General features: G+C 40.3%; 2 protein-coding genes across 5 annotated transcripts in view; one reads left to right on the forward strand and one right to left on the reverse strand.

Annotated features, from left to right (window-relative positions):
• Positions 1–237: 237 nt before the first annotated feature.
• On the forward strand, positions 238–2,487 carry KLHL34 (kelch like family member 34). The gene has a single exon (XM_062184147.1). The coding sequence runs from the start codon at positions 238–240 to the stop codon at positions 2,185–2,187; it is 1,950 nt and encodes a 649-aa protein (XP_062040131.1). The 3' UTR covers positions 2,188–2,487.
• Positions 2,488–3,284: 797 nt separating this feature from the next.
• CNKSR2 (connector enhancer of kinase suppressor of Ras 2) overlaps positions 3,285–15,629 on the reverse strand; it is a 316,326-nt gene continuing 303,981 nt past the window's right edge. For all 4 annotated transcript variants that reach the window (XM_062183975.1, XM_062183974.1, XM_062183973.1 and 1 more), the window contains 2 exons: positions 8,854–9,050; positions 3,285–5,655 (listed from right to left, as the gene is read on the reverse strand). In XM_062183975.1, coding sequence (XP_062039959.1) covers positions 5,440–5,655; positions 8,854–9,050 — 413 coding nt within the window. In that variant the 3' untranslated portion in view covers positions 3,285–5,439. The remainder of the gene's footprint in view (positions 5,656–8,853; positions 9,051–15,629) is intronic.

Here is a 15,629-nt window from a genome sequence, read left to right on the forward strand (position 1 = left end):
CGCCACTAGGGGCTTCCGGAAACCCTTCTCATACCAGATTTGCTCTGAGAGGTGCAGGGGACGATCTGCGGACCTGGATGAAGAAGCCTTGGGCTTTAAGCTGAGCAGGCAAAAATGGGCCCCTGCCAGGGGCTCTGAGGGTCGTGCAGGGGTCGTGGGGGTGTCGTGTCCGGGGATGCCTCCCGCCGAGCCTGGCTGGCCCCAGTCCCGGCCCGGCCGCTTCCCGCTCGGGGCATCATGAGTTACTTCCTGTCTTACTGCAAAGCTCATGGCGGCTCGCTGCTCACCGGGTACCAGGCCCTGCGCGCCGAGGGCTTCCTGTGCGACGTGACACTGGAGGCCGAAGGCAGCGAGTTCCCTGCGCACAGGTCGCTCCTGGCGTGCTCCAGCGACTACTTCAGGGCCTTGTTCAAGAGCCACACGCGGGAATCCCAGGCTCGAGTGATCCACCTGCACGTGCCTTCCGCGGCCGGCCTGCAGCGCCTGCTGGACTTCATCTACACTGCCTGGCTGCCGCTCTCCATGGACACCGTGGAGGATACTCTGGAGGCTGCCAGCTACCTGCAGGTCACCGAGGCCCTGGGCCTGTGCGGCCGCTACCTGGAGCGACAGCTGGCCCCGGAAAACTGCTGCTTTGCCGCCAACGTGGCTGCACGCTTTGGCCTGGCGCACACGCTGGACGCAGCCGAGCGGTGCGTTGTGCGCCACCTGCGGGAGCTGCTGGCAAAGGGCGCGGGTCCCGCAGGGCTGCTGGAGCTCAATCCTGCGTCGCTGAGGGCCATATTGGGTGCCTCCGAGGTGGCGCGGGTGCCAGAGGCCCGGCTGCTGGGCCTGGCGCTGGCCTGGCTGCGGCAGGAGCCCGCGGCGGAGCGCTTGGCTCACTGCACAGCTCTGCTCGAGCGCATCCGCTTCTGCCTGGTGCCCGCCAACCTCTTGCGGCGCATGTACTCGGGCTCCGGCCTCACGCTGCCCACCCGCATCAAGGGCCTCATCATCCAAGCCCTCAATTACCACACGGCGCCTTCCCGCCAGCCGCTATTGCAGGGCGAGCAGACCAGCGTCCGGAGCCCCCAGACGCGCATCTTGTTGATTGGGGGGCGCAGGACGCGGGAGGCCATGATGGAAGAGATTGCAGCTCCCCGGGAGGCAGCTAGGGGCCGGGGCGCTGTGGCAGAGCCCGAGGAAGAAGCAGAAGAGCAGGAGCAGGAGGGAGAGGAAGAGTTGGAGGAGGAGAAGGAGTGGGAACTCACTCAGGAAGTGGTGGCCTTCGACGTGTACAACCACCGCTGGCACAGCCTCACGCAGCTGCCCGCACCACTGCTGGGGCACAGCGTATGCACCCTGGGCAACTTCCTGTTTGTCCTAGGCGGGGAGATCCCTTCAGGCAGTGCCTCCTCTCCCCTGGCCGATGGCCCACGGACGGTCACAGCCCAAGTGCACCGATACGATCCACGTTCTCACGATTGGACCACTGTGCCTGCGATGCGCGAAGCGCGGGCCTACTTCTGGTGCGGCGCTGTGGGTGAGAGTCTCCTGGCCGTCGGGGGCCTGGGCGCAGGCGGTGAGGCGCTGGCCTCAGTGGAGATGTATGACTTGCGCAGGGACCGCTGGGCGCCAGCCGGTGTCCTGCCGCGGGCGCTGCATGGCCATGCGGGGGCCGTCGGGGAGCGCAGCGTCGTGTACATCTCTGGGGGCAAAGCAGGGAGAGGTGAAGGAGGTGCGAGCAGCCTGCGGGACTTGTACGCCCTGGGCCCTGGGGAGAAGGCATGGAGCAAAAGGGCACCTATGGGCACCGCCCGCTTTGGGCACCACCTGGCGGTACTACGTGGCAAAGTGTTTGCCTTTCTGGGGCAATTTGAGCCCTTCTCGGAGATTGAACGCTACGACCCTGATTCTGACCAGTGGACTCGGTTGCGGCCACTACCCTATGACCGGTTCTGCTATGGGCTGGCTGTGGTGGAGGAGACAGCGCTGCTGCTGGGAGGCCTCAAGTGGCGGGAATCCCGCCAGGTGCCTACCCGCAATGTGGTGGGCTATGACCTTGACCTGGACCGGTGGGAGGACATAGGCTGTGTGCTGCCCTGGGCCTGGAGTGGCCTGCAGTGCGCGGTGCTGCAGCTGGCTGACGGTGGGGACGTGGAGAAGGACGGAGAGCTTAGAGAGGCGCTTGATTTAGCACTGGGCTAAATGAGTTAGTGCAGTCTCCAGGCCACAGAGGAGAAAGTTCTGCTTGACTTGGGCTTTTCCAAGAGTGGGCCTCTGGGAGCACAGTGGCTTCTGAAGGGTAAGGAGGCGAGGAGACCTTGGCCAGAGACGAATGGTTCTCCTTGAACTGAGAATGCGGAACGGGATAGGTCAAATGGAAGAATACATAATTCAACTGCAGTGAGCTGGTGATTTTTAAGTCTCACGCTGGGCTAGAGATGGACTTTCAAAAAGATAAAATGATCTTATTTTCCCTCTTAAAGTGTTTCCCTTGGTACTAAACAGTAGTTACTTCTGTGCCAAAAAAAAAAAAAAAAAACAAAAAAAAAACAAAAAACAAAAAAAACAAAAAAAAACCAAACAAACCAACAAAAAAACAAACAAAAAAAAACCTTGAAAAAATGTACAAGGAGTTCAATACAAAACCTAGAAAACTGTTGGCTTTAAATGCTGTAATAAACAGTCCTAGAAGAGGGCATTAGCTGAATAAGTGAAGGGCGAGGCAAGTGCTTTGGTTAAATGCTATGGAATCATTGTAAGGAGAACTACCCTTGTATAGTCCAGAATCAGGGTTTTAGTTCTGCTCTACTGGTTCCATATAAATATGGAACTGAAAGGAGAAATAAAACCTCAGAATAATCTTTTAATTTTTTGGTTAAACTTTTTGGTCTCCTATCCTCACCCCTAGTTTGCTTTTGTTTAGGCTTTAGGGCGCTCATTGGTTTTAAGTCATTTTTTCCGCATCTTTTAGTCATAAAGGTTGTATTTGTAAAAAGTAATACTAATTCACTTAATTTTTTGGTGGCTATCCTCGCTTCCTCCAAACAATCACAGAGAAAGGAGGTGAAGTTTTAAAGTACATGTCAGACAAGTGGGAAACCGGTTTGATTTTTCGGGGTCTTGTAGAGAAGATACTTGTATGTGTTGAACAGGTGTTACTTCTGGCTTGTGACATCAACAGGGTGGCAAGGTTAGAACTTGTACTTGGGGTAGGGGAAGTAGGTGGCTGTGTGATTAGATCACAAAGAAACATGGTAAGGACTTTGCATGAATAAAGTAAGTGCTTTGTAAGGATTCATTAAAAGCTGAATTTATTCGACTTCATTTTACAATGCTGCCTCTCTCTTAGATTTGAAACTAATGCAATAAAATGTACAGATATATAGTGGCAAAAGGTCTCTTTCATGCTAGGCTAGCCATGAGTCTTGTAAAATTCATTAGTTTAATTTTTACCATTGAAAACAACAGAGCTGACTTTACAAAAGTAAAAGCTGCTTAGTAGCAACAGAGCTAGTCTTCCCGTCAACTGTTACTGTTTACAGGCCAAACCCGGCCACTGTATACATGACACATCCATCAGGTACAGATATTTTTAAGTGAACATACACATTTGGTCTAGTAAACATCAATAAGTCTAAACAACTGTAACAAGCACACTTCATTTTAGGACAAGAGGGTATTTTTGTTTTGTTCTGTTTTACATATACAAAATTCCACAAATTTAATGTGTGTCAGTATCCATGCAGTAAATAAATGTTTTTACAAATAGGGTTTTTTTTAAATGATAAAAATATTACACTGGACCCAAAATTCCATACAAACATTAATACGTGATTTCTCATCCATTTTTGACTAAATATAGGATTACTGAAAATGTGCTGTAGAAAGGCCACTCTCCTGTACAGTTGTGCAAAGTCTGCAAAACGATAGTGATTCAATGGTGGTTTCAAAAGCAAAGAAAAAGATCCCCGCTGTGGAGTTTTTAACTTTCTCCTCTACAGCAAAAATAGTCACTGGCATATATCTGAACTCTTAAAGATGTAAGTACATTCACTGAGCTGTACAGGCAACAGTATAAAGCTGATTAGATTTTAGGATATAGAATAGTAAAGGAGGGTCCCTTTCTCCTCCTGAAAAAACAGCAAATTGTGACTTGTACGTTATGCAGCCAGACACTAAAAAGCAGCACAGTCATTTTCATGCTGTGATCACTTTCAAAAACGAGACGCTTATAAATGGAAATATATGAAGAGGACTTTTTCTTAGACTTCATCCACTCTATAGAACAATTCATGATGCTAGGAAAAAAACCTTTAAATTGTCTCTGTCATCTAATTCAATGTCACATCTCTCTGAGTGACCATTATTACCCTCTTGCTCCTTATGAGAGAAGTACATTTCTATTTTCAACATTGTTTTCTATAACTGATATAACATATATCAGTCTGTAACTAAACATATTTTATTCCCTGCCTGAAATATAATTACATAATTTTAATTAACGGACTAGGGGAAGAATTGGAAACTACCTGGAAAGTTGATTCATTTCACTTTATACCTTGGCTTTTAAGAATTAGCATTTAAAAATATGAGTTTGGGTTGAAATTATATATATATACCTATTAGCTGCCTTTCTGGGTGAGTTAAGTCTATTTTTAAAAAATCCATTCTCAAATTCTTCTGTACACAATCAGCATTTCATCACTACAAAAATAAAGGAAGATTTAAACCAAGAAAATAAAGCAGCTCTATCTTCAGTTTTGGTCTTAGTTACAAAAACATCTTACAAAGCTTTGCCCTGATACACCATTAAGTGTTCTCACAGATTTGGAATAGTATTTCCATTAACCAGCTTTCACAAGTTAATAGACTATTAAGACGAATATTAGATACCTGAACTTTTCTTATGTCGATGCTCTTCTGTTTTGCTCAACTCTTGTATGCACACCTACATTTCACAAAAATAAAACTACAGCATTAAACTTTGTGCAATGTTTAAGAAAATTCTTAGAACATTTTAATAAATATAAAAAAGGTTTAAATTCTTTCCCACCCACAAGGATATCTGCACCTGAAAAAATGTGAATTACTTTGAAGTCTTGTTTATATAAAATTAACTTAAAGGGAGAAAAGATGACCTTAGATAGAAAACTGCCTTTTTGTGGTTTCACTATTTGAAGACCACCTGTATTCAGAGTTGTTTGCAAAAGTTAATTGTAAGTCATTAAAGACAGTTGATTTTGCACATGGTAAACATAAGCTGAGCACTGATTGCATATAAAATATACAAATGCTCATTAAAGACAGTGGTATTATGACCATATATGATTTGTTTCATATAGTTTGGTAACATTAAAGTATAGCTTGTCAAGTGTCCCACACAGATATAAAAACTACCTTATATACTGGTTCACAGTACCCGCAGGTACTGGATGGCCTGAAGGCATAATACACTTACACATGCGTTTCAATGTATGAATGAGTGTGTGTTAGAGAGGAAGTGATTACATCTACTTCAGAAGAAATACTCAATGGATCATTTGAGGTGGTATTTTGACAGATATCCAAGAAAAGGTCGAGGTACATCTGTTTCCATTGCTGGAATTCTTTAGATGTCAAGTCTGGATTGTTTAGGACTTTGTCGATAATGGCTACTTCCCCTTCTCTGGCCTGAAAAGCACAAGGATTTAATAGTTAAGATATGGATAAACTTTTCCGGTTTGAAATAAATAGCTACTAGGAAAAAATCAGAATTTCATAACAAATAGCTTTGTTATACTCACACTCAGGTATTTAGAATCAAATCCTGGTGTACGTTTGTTTCCCCTACAAACAAGGGATGCCTGGTATTGCCCAGTCTAAAATGGCCTGTTCTGTTGCTCATCTCTGCCTGTGGAAACCTTCCTCATGCTTTAAGTGCCAATTAAGGCCCCTCTCATTTCTTGAAGCCTTCCTTAAATAATCATAAAAAGGATCTTCTCCCTCAATGATGGCCTTATATAACAGCAATGCTGCCATGAACCTATCACATTCTATCCCTTGAGATACTTTCATACGTGTCCTGTCTTCAGCTGTTCCATAACATCCTCGTGCTTGAATAGAGTGAGCATGGCCATCTTCCTGTTACCAAAAACATGGCGTTCTTGCTATGTGCATGCTACAACTCCTTTCCTATAGCATGAAGGGTGTGCAATGGAGAAGCGCTCTTCCTTCTATGTTGGAGGCTGGGTCTCATCTAAACACTAAGCTTCACTTTGGTATAACTCACCGAGATACAACTATTGCCGGTGGAAGACAATCTTGCAGGTGGAATGCGGGATGGAGGAGAGGGGTTACAACAGTCTGAGAAACTCAGTCTTGTCTTTTATGGACCTAAGGAAGGGGTAGGGAAGTCTAGGAAACGTGCTGTAGCAAGTGAGAAGAGCTAATCAGGAGTTGGGAGGGAAATGAAGACAGCAAGGAGCCCAAGTTCTCTGGTTTATGATGAGACAGAATGCAGATGCTGGGAGCTGCCTGTGGCAGGATCTCAGATCTATGCTCCTTGAAGTGGCCTGTTACAATTCCAGGAACTACTCACACCCCAGGGTTTCTTGGTCAGTTGCTTTTCCCTAATGGAATATTTCATTCCCTATTACTTTTTCATGTTAAAACATGAAACCGGTGAGGGACATTTCTTTACAGTGACTTTTCATTTTCTTTCTTTGCCCTAGAGAGTCAAGCAGAGTATCATGTACCTGGAGATTCATGAATACTTAATTATAACGGAACACAAGCAGCAGCTCATATTCTTTGTCACTGGAAGAAAATGCTTTGGGGGAATCTATAGAGCATGAAAGACAGGGGCAAGGGGCTGGTAGAGAGAGAGGAGAAGGTCTTTAAGATACATGCACCTGACCTGCTTCAAAATGCCTGCCTGCCTTTCAAACCAGGCAGTTTGGAACCGAATTGGGAAACAGGGTGGGGCTCCATAAGGTGAGAAGGTGAGGAGAGTATCTTTGGAGTAGGGTTGGTCACTGCAGTTATTCTTATGAATATTATAGCTTTCTCTACAATTTTGGTTTGTTACCAAAGGTCCACCAAAACCATGGAGTATCATGAATTTGCAGTCATGTTTGCCTGAATACTAAGAGCAAATTGACTGCAAACTTGGCTGCTTACTACTTGAGGGTTTTTCAAATAGTTCTGTGATTTTTAAAAATCTCTTTGAGATTCAATTGTATTTCAAAATTCCAAAACCTCAGTAGCATGCTATGGATCTGAACTATTTCTTAAAGGAGTCCCTTAACCTTTTGTTTCCTGAAATTACTGCGTCACATACTCTATATAATAACGTTTTTCTGCTTTTGATTTTTTATTTGAGAGGGAGATGGAAAGGGAAGGAGGAGGGAGAGGGGAAAGGAGAGAGAGGGAGAAAGAGAGTGCTGTCATTCATTGGTTCACCCCCCAATAACTCCAATGATCAGGACTAAGCATTTGAAGCAAGAAATTTAATCTGGGTGTCCTCTGTGGGTGGCAGGAATGCAATTACTTCAGCCTTCATCACTGCTTCCAAGGGTCTGCATTAGCAGGAAGCTGGATTCAACAGCCAGAGCTGGGAATTGAATCCAGCTACTCCAATTTGGGACACAAAGCATCTTAGCTAGAATCTTAAATGCCAGGCTAAATAGTCACCCCTGTTTTTGGTTTGTCAAGGATGCAGGACTTTGATCAGGTGGTTTGTGTGGCTGGCCCACTCCTCAACCCATCTCTGCTTCCCCCACCCCCCACCCAGCTCATACCTACACTATGAGGGGACTCTACTGTCTGCTCCCTTCAACTTGCTGCCTCTTTGCTCCTCTGTCTCGACCATCCTCTCCTGAATCTGGGGGTGGCATAATAAGCTGGAGCCAATGTAAGCACCGACAGAAATGTCCAATAGGAAGACACCATGTGTGTTGGGATTTGACAGTGTAAACAGAACATCTATAAGATTTCTACCTGGAACACAAATCACTGTGGCTTCACACCAAATGCAGTGCAGTGCACGGAGGAAAGGTTCAGGGAATCTTTTATATCATTTCAGTATTCACAGTTGCATTCTGCATGCATGCTGTGTTCTTTTAGTAACTCTAATAATTACACTATATGGTATATTTATCTTAGGAAACTGAAAGGCTGGAATAAAAACAGCTATGCATTTTTCTCTTAGAACTAAGTCACATAACATTTACTCAGTAATCTGGGACATTAATGAAAAGTTAAGATGATTTCTTCTTTACTTAGACACTTATGATATGGGAATAGCTCAGTTTTAGGTTATTACTGTTTACCTCTTCCTCCGTCCAGCCTCTCATTTCAAAAAGTTCATGGAAAATGCATATTATTAAAACAACTATGTTGGGGCTGGTGCTGTGGTGCAGCGGGTTAATGCCCTGACCTGAAGCGCCGGCATCCCATATGGGTGCCAGTTCTAGTCCCAGTTGCTCTACTTCCAATCCAGCTCTCTGCTATGGCCTGGGAAAGCAGTAGAAGATGGCCCAAGTTCTTGGGCCCCTGCACGCTCGTGGGAGACCAGGAAGAAGCTCCTGGCTCCGGATTGGCGCAGCTCCGGCTGTTGCAGCCATCTGGGGAGTGGACCATCGGACGGAAGACCCCTCTCTCTGTGTAACTCTGACTTTCAAATAAATAAATAAATCTTAAACAAAAAAGAAAACAACTATGCATAGATTTCAAAATTTTTTGTATCACAATAATCTTACCTTTTAATTCAATTTTCCATGAACTTTCTGATGCACCCTCTTATTTCTTAGCCTATATTATCTGGTAATCCACTTTGAGGTCAAACATTAATCTCTTTGAAGGAATTTCTCCTTATATTTCATATCTTACCTTTAAAGTGCTTTTGAGAATTCTCAGCCTGTGTAGCTTTTCATTCATTACAGGATCATTACATCTTTTTATAAATGACAGCTTGTATTCCATCTTGGTTGAAATGCGATGTTCTCCTAATGGTGACAGACTGGCTTGCTCCAGTGCCCTGTATAAATCTTGCAGTGAATCTCCTAACTTTTCTTCCCTAATTTCACCTGCAGTGTTGGGAAGGGGGTTGAGGAGGAAGGGAGGGAGAGAGAGTGGAGAGAGAGAGAGAATGCATTATTCAGTGTGATAAACAGTTATTTGACACTCTAAAAACAAAATTAAAACTATTTGAAAAACGGGATAATGAATGGCTTGGAAAACACTAGTATAAAGAACTCAACAAATCCACATCTGTTAGTTATACTGGGTAAGATTAGCTATGGGCATTTAAATGTTTTAGAGTGATCAAATAATAGGATTTATTGGTTAGCAAAATAGTGTCTTAATAGAAAATCACCATATGTATCTTGAGTCCATTAAGTTCAAAGAATTAGAGTACAAAAGGTACACAACACAAAAACAATCCTGTACATATTTTAATATTTTAAAACATTAATGACTATCTCTTATCATTATACTGATAAGCATAGAAGTTTTGCTTAAATAGAGCAGACTTAATATAATGGAATGGCATTCATCAGAGTATATTTGATTATAAAAATCTTCCAATTGAGCCATAGAAGATTATTAGGTTTTATGTGAGTGCCATAGTAATGACCAGCACAACAGAAATACAGCAACTGATAATGAATTATCATTGTTGTGATTAAAACAAATTATGGGAATATGTTTATATGCAAATGAGGTAAAAAATCTGACATGTACTAAGAGAAGCTACTACACAACTGTAAGACAATGGAAGAGAATCTTCCAATTAAGTATTTTTGAGAAAAAAAATTGGAGGCTGGTCTCAAATAAGGATCTTAGATGTACCTAAACAAAACTCTCATCTTGCTTAATTGTCTGAACACGGATGTCAAATCTTTCTCAACAATGATAAAAGAAAGGTGGAATAAGATGGTGCTTGGGTAGGTGGATTTATAGAGTAGGTCTATCTTGTATTTCTTTTACTAGATAGATGGAGTCATATTTGAGGTATACTAACTATATTGGCTCAAAGAATAAATGTGAAAATATGGCTCATTCCACCATGGTACATGTGAATATTTTAGACTTTCTGGCATAGTTTTTAATAAATGACTCCCAAATGGTAGTAATACTACTTAACCTTTATGTTTATGTGCCAAGAAGGAGAGTAAATTCTTAACATTCATGACCTTATTTGATCCTCACAACAATACTTAGTAGATATCCTTGATATTCATCTTATAGCAGGGAAGTACCTTGCTCAAGGTCAACTTATTAAGTGGTGAGGTGAGAACTGGAATTAGACATTCTGGCTTCAGAATCCATGATTTTAGCAAGAACTGTATACCTCCATTTTTTAGTAATTGTTTGGAATTTATATGTGATAGTAGGTACTTATAATGTAGTATTTCCTCAACTGTAGCATTCCAAAAGTAAATTTTTAAAGAGTATACCTAAGACTACCAAAAAAATATTTAAAACATACAGTACCTTAACCAGAAGGGATCACCTTTAGGATTAAAAGCTTTATGTAAATTCCACAATCAATTTTTGGTCCTGCTATGAGGTTAGCAAATAATTGCAGGCATGACCACTGAGTCCTTCCATTAGAATTATTTATCAACAGCACAAGGTATCACTAAATCCTGTATGGTGAATTTTAACTTCTAACCACATATCTAAGTTAGATCTAAAACCCAAAAATATAAAAATCCCTTTAAATAACAGTTTATTAGTTTTCTATTGGCTCATTCTCGTTTTCAACACCTTACAGGGTTTTGAAGGATGGATGGATGGAAGACTACAAAAAGGAGAAACTGCTTTGTTGATTGAGAGCAAGATGGAAGCAAGATAGGGAATTTTAACTGAGAATGGTTTGGAATGAGGAAAGCACAAAATCATATGGTCATTTAAAGTAACTAAATGGAGTTGTAGAAACAAGGATACATTTGCACAGCATAATTCTATTTCATTAAATCACAGGCCATGAAAGGATACCAAGGAATTATTTAGTAGTTTGCATTCTTTTTGCCTCACAGCAAGACTGCTTCTAAAGCCAGACATAATTTCATAGAGTAGAGGGTGGGGACGAAATGGGAGGCCTAACTGATGTGAATTATAGTAGTTAAGGTATCAGGTAATCTAATATATTATTACTTTCAGTTCTAGAAAGAAAGGGAAGGGAAGAAAAGGATTCAGATTATAGTTTTAGGACTTAAGGGAGGCAGAAATATTTTTATGTAGTAAATTTTTATTTTAAGAAAACCTTTCTCCATATTACCTAACACTATAGGGAATATATATTTTGCTTAGAAAAGCATTTGACCCAGTTTTTCTTTTTCCCCTAATTCTTAAAGTTGTGTAAATCTGGGGCAGATGGTTGATTTTTTATAAAATTTTAATGTAGTTGTACTTTAAGAAGGATAAGTGAAGATTTAATATAAAATGATATATACATATATGTATATATATATATATATATATATATACAGCTATTAAAAATATCAACTGGAACTCCCTCCCCCTTCTTGAACTAAAAGGTAACATAATTCTACAAAAAATCTGCTTTGACAGCTGTAAGAAGAATTGAGTATGGATTTATTTCTGGGCAGCACATATGAACAAGGAATCACAATGAGACAGAACACAGAAACATTTCCTAGTAATGGGATATTGTGGCTCTTATCAGAGATACGCACCCCCTCACACCACTACACATCATACACATATGCAACACTGCACAGGACACAGTAGTGGGATGAGTAAGGATGAGGGACTGAGATTCCAGGCTACCACAAAATGCCACCAATTATTTCACATTTTAACACTAGACAAAGAGTCCTTTTATTTTCAAAGGAAGGGAGTGAGGGGCAGAGTCACATTATAAATCAGATTCACTGTGCTCAACAGTCAAAACAACACAGAACTCAACATTTAAGACAAAAACAGACCTTTATTTTCTTTTATAATTTTCAATTGGTTTCCTTGATTTTTCTCAGAAGAATACCAATTAAGTCAATTGAGGCTACTGTGGCAACTGAAAATATAAAAGCACCTTTATTTTCTTCTCTTTTTGCCCTCTTCTTCATCTCCTTCTCATTTTTCTTCGGCCTTCTGTCCTGTATCAACCCTTGTTTTTCTTCTTTGAGGAGAGGCTTGCTTTGGAAGAGGAGGCAAGCACTTGGTGAGGTCTGCTTCCTGATTGCATTTTGTTCGATGTGCCAGTTCAACCATTGGAACACTGACTGAAAACCAGCTCTTTTGCAATTTGAATGAATGTTTTCCGAAAGTTGGCAAAGTGTGGGAGATCACACCCAAATCACAGGACTTATTCAGGAACCTTCTGTGATTCCTAATGAGGCTGTGTATTACTGCTATAAGGATATTTTAATATGAATCTAATTTATTCAGGAAATCTGGGACTTTGCAGGAATAAACTTCCCCCAAATTATATTTACAACATGTAAATTAGTCCTGTGTCAGATTACATACTTTTTAGTTCAATTTCAGTAAACCAAAGAATACATATAAAGTTTCCTTTCCTATACAAAATTTCATGGACTAACACATTTGAAGATCACAATTGAGTTTTTGATGCAATAACTTGTATTCTGTGCCAAGGGAGGGGTCATTTCTGGCTATGTCATACTTGGCAGGGGTGAAAGGAGATCTTCTGTATTGCCTCATTCATATTGTGCTCCACTATGGAATACTGTGAATCTAGGAAGGTAATGAGCATCATAAGTTGATTCTTTCAGAATGCATGTGATTTCTAGGTAGTTGGTGATACAGGAAAGATCAGCTAATGAAAAACATTAGGTTCTCTCTCTCTTTTGCAATAGGTTGTTGAAACCTATTGCAAATTGCCTACTAGAAGATGAAGACACATTTCTCAACTACTGTAGAGTCTTTGGGTGATGTATTTCCTTCCAAGATCAGTTTTTTTGGATTGTGTACCATCCCCTAGTTATAACACATGTGTTACTTTATATGAAATAGATGCTCTAAAACATCAGAAAGTGATTCAAAAGGATTAGATATAAAACCTAAGGAGAAATTCCAATTTTTTTCTTCCTATACCTAATTAGACCGTGTGTATTGTCCTTCAGAGACCTAGAATGTGACTTTGCCATGAGTGGAATTTGTGTCATTCAGGTTTGCATTTCTTTTCTCCTATGTGGCACACTGCCTTGTGAACCCAGCACATTCAAATGGAGTGATGATTTTCTGTATTTTATGTACAAAGCACTCTAAGGAGGGTTCCCTATCAGGAGACTGCAAAATTATTAGGACAGTCAATTGTATCATATCGTTCATATTTCTTTGGTGAATGTTAAAGGGAGACGAATAAAAACTTGGCAGCCTAAAATTTCACTCTAGTGTCCTCCCCATTTCCCTGCCCTTGAGATGACAATGTTGAAGGAGAGTAAAAAAAAAAAAAAAGAAAAGAAAACAAATGAATATACCAGTTCGGCTCTTGAAGCATTAAAATCAATAATGGATAATGAGTTTTGGTACATATTTTGGAAGGGAACTGTGCTCTTTTAAAATTGGACAGTGATGTCCTAGTGGAAACAGTTGTTCTTTCCACAACACAGCTGTGTAATAAACACAGAAAGTTGGAAAAGGTTAAATCACAAATGGGAGAATGCAGGACATAGCTGTATTAGTCACCAGTCAAATCTTAGATGTATTCATTCTTGTAGAACCACAGAGTGCTTTAAGGCTTCCAGGCAAATGACATCAAGTATGTGGAACACTATTCTTATCACAAAGGGCAATTAACATATGCATTGAGGCCACGGGAATATTTTCTATGAATATTAACTTACTAACACACCATAATGAAGTTTATTTATATAGAAGGTGACAAACTTCTAATTTGGTATTCTTCTAGGTTTTATGCTACAGATGATAAAATTTGAATTGTTTTATAATTAAATGCTAGCACTCTTAATTCAGTCTAATATGTAAGTCAACTGGATAGCCATGGCTAGCATTGTAAAACTAGGGGGAGGAGACTATTACATCAGAACAAAGTATAAGATTTAAAAGCTGGCTTTTAATCTTCCCTCTGTATTCAACTGCTTATTTCATAATTACAAGAATTTACTTTCTTTTAGGCAAAATAACAATGCCCACACATTAATATTAGGTAATAATTTCTCTGATAAAATCAATGCAATGATGAAAACCCCTTTTTTAAAAAAGTACAGTTTGAGTGGTTCCACCAATATTGCTATGTATGTTCTGAAGAGCATGTAAAGTCCGTCTTTGTAAGAATGATGATATGCTTTGTCAAAATCAAGCATGGCCGACTCTGGTGTATATAAGTCCTTTTTTTTTTTTTAATGACAGTAAAGCTTACTTCCATAAAGATGTGACAAAAGAGAGAGAACTAAAGTCTATTCTACACTTCTTTCTCCTGGCATGTAATTTCTGTCAAATCATGTGACTTGATGATACAAATATATGTCAGTGGTTGAATTTTCAGAGTATTACAAGTAGTTTTTATGACAACTCAGATGGAAAAATCTTGCTGTCCTTAGCACTGATTTACTGACCCAAAGAATGGAAGATTCTTCGGTGGACACTCATAAACATTAGTGACAAAGTCCAGATTCACCCCCAGAAATTAGAAAATTCAACTAATAGAGATATGGAGGTCAAGTTACATGGCTCTTGGGCAGGAATTCATAAAGGGGAAATGTTCAAACCAAAGATAAGAGTTGATTATATTTAAAAAGTAGATTCACCATATTCCTTAATGAGAAAAAACTAAAATTCTTTGGATCATAAAATTTACTATGACTTAAAGAGGCATAACGACCCAACACAGTTCCATCAATATTAAATGCCAATAAAATGGTTTCTGATGGATTTCTACATACCATAAACATCATTTTTATATGTACACCTAAAAAACACATTAAAATGGTTAGAGCACAGAGGCAATTGTAAGGCAGATCAATGTGATTTTATTCACAACACAGATTCCATTTGTGAGAAAGAAGCATAGATTACTTCTCTTTAGAAAGAAATTTACTATCAAGCATACTTAGCAAATATTTAGCTATCTAGCAAATTATTTAGCTATCTAAAAAGATCTGATACCGATTGGTCATGTTTTTATTTTTAAGTAATTTATATTTTTACAGGTATTCACATTATGCAAGACCACACACTATGGTGACAGGAAGAAAAAAAACATTTCAAAATACAATGTTAAATTATCTCTTCATTGCACAGTATGAAATATCCATCAATTAGCACTGAAAGCATTACAATGTATCTTATCCAACTAAAGGAAATTTCACACCACTACAAAAGAAAAATAAGCAATATTGAGCCATAGGGGACCGAGTTACATAGTGTTAAATAATATCTGAAGCTGATTTGAAAGACATTCAGACAAAATACTTTTTCAAAAAGGAAAACCATAGCCTACAAATTCAGAATAGTGTACAGAAAAGAATAGCTCATGCCTGCCTAAGAGGCAACACCACTTGGATACAAGTGCCGAGAAATAAGGAGAAAGTTAGGATTTCAGCTGAGGAATCTAGAAAGCCTGGCAGGAGGAATTTTCTCCATAAGTGTCACCAAAATCAGTCTCTGTGTTGCACCTGAATACACTTCATAATAGAATAAACATAGTAGGT

Source organism: Lepus europaeus, chromosome X, assembly GCF_033115175.1.
Source record: "Lepus europaeus isolate LE1 chromosome X, mLepTim1.pri, whole genome shotgun sequence".
Classification (NCBI taxonomy): domain Eukaryota; kingdom Metazoa; phylum Chordata; class Mammalia; order Lagomorpha; family Leporidae; genus Lepus; species Lepus europaeus.

Coding starts and splice junctions, on each gene's coding strand:
- KLHL34 (XM_062184147.1), top strand. CDS start 238: ATGAGTTACTTCCTGTCTTACTGCAAAGCTCATGGCGGCTCGCTGCTC.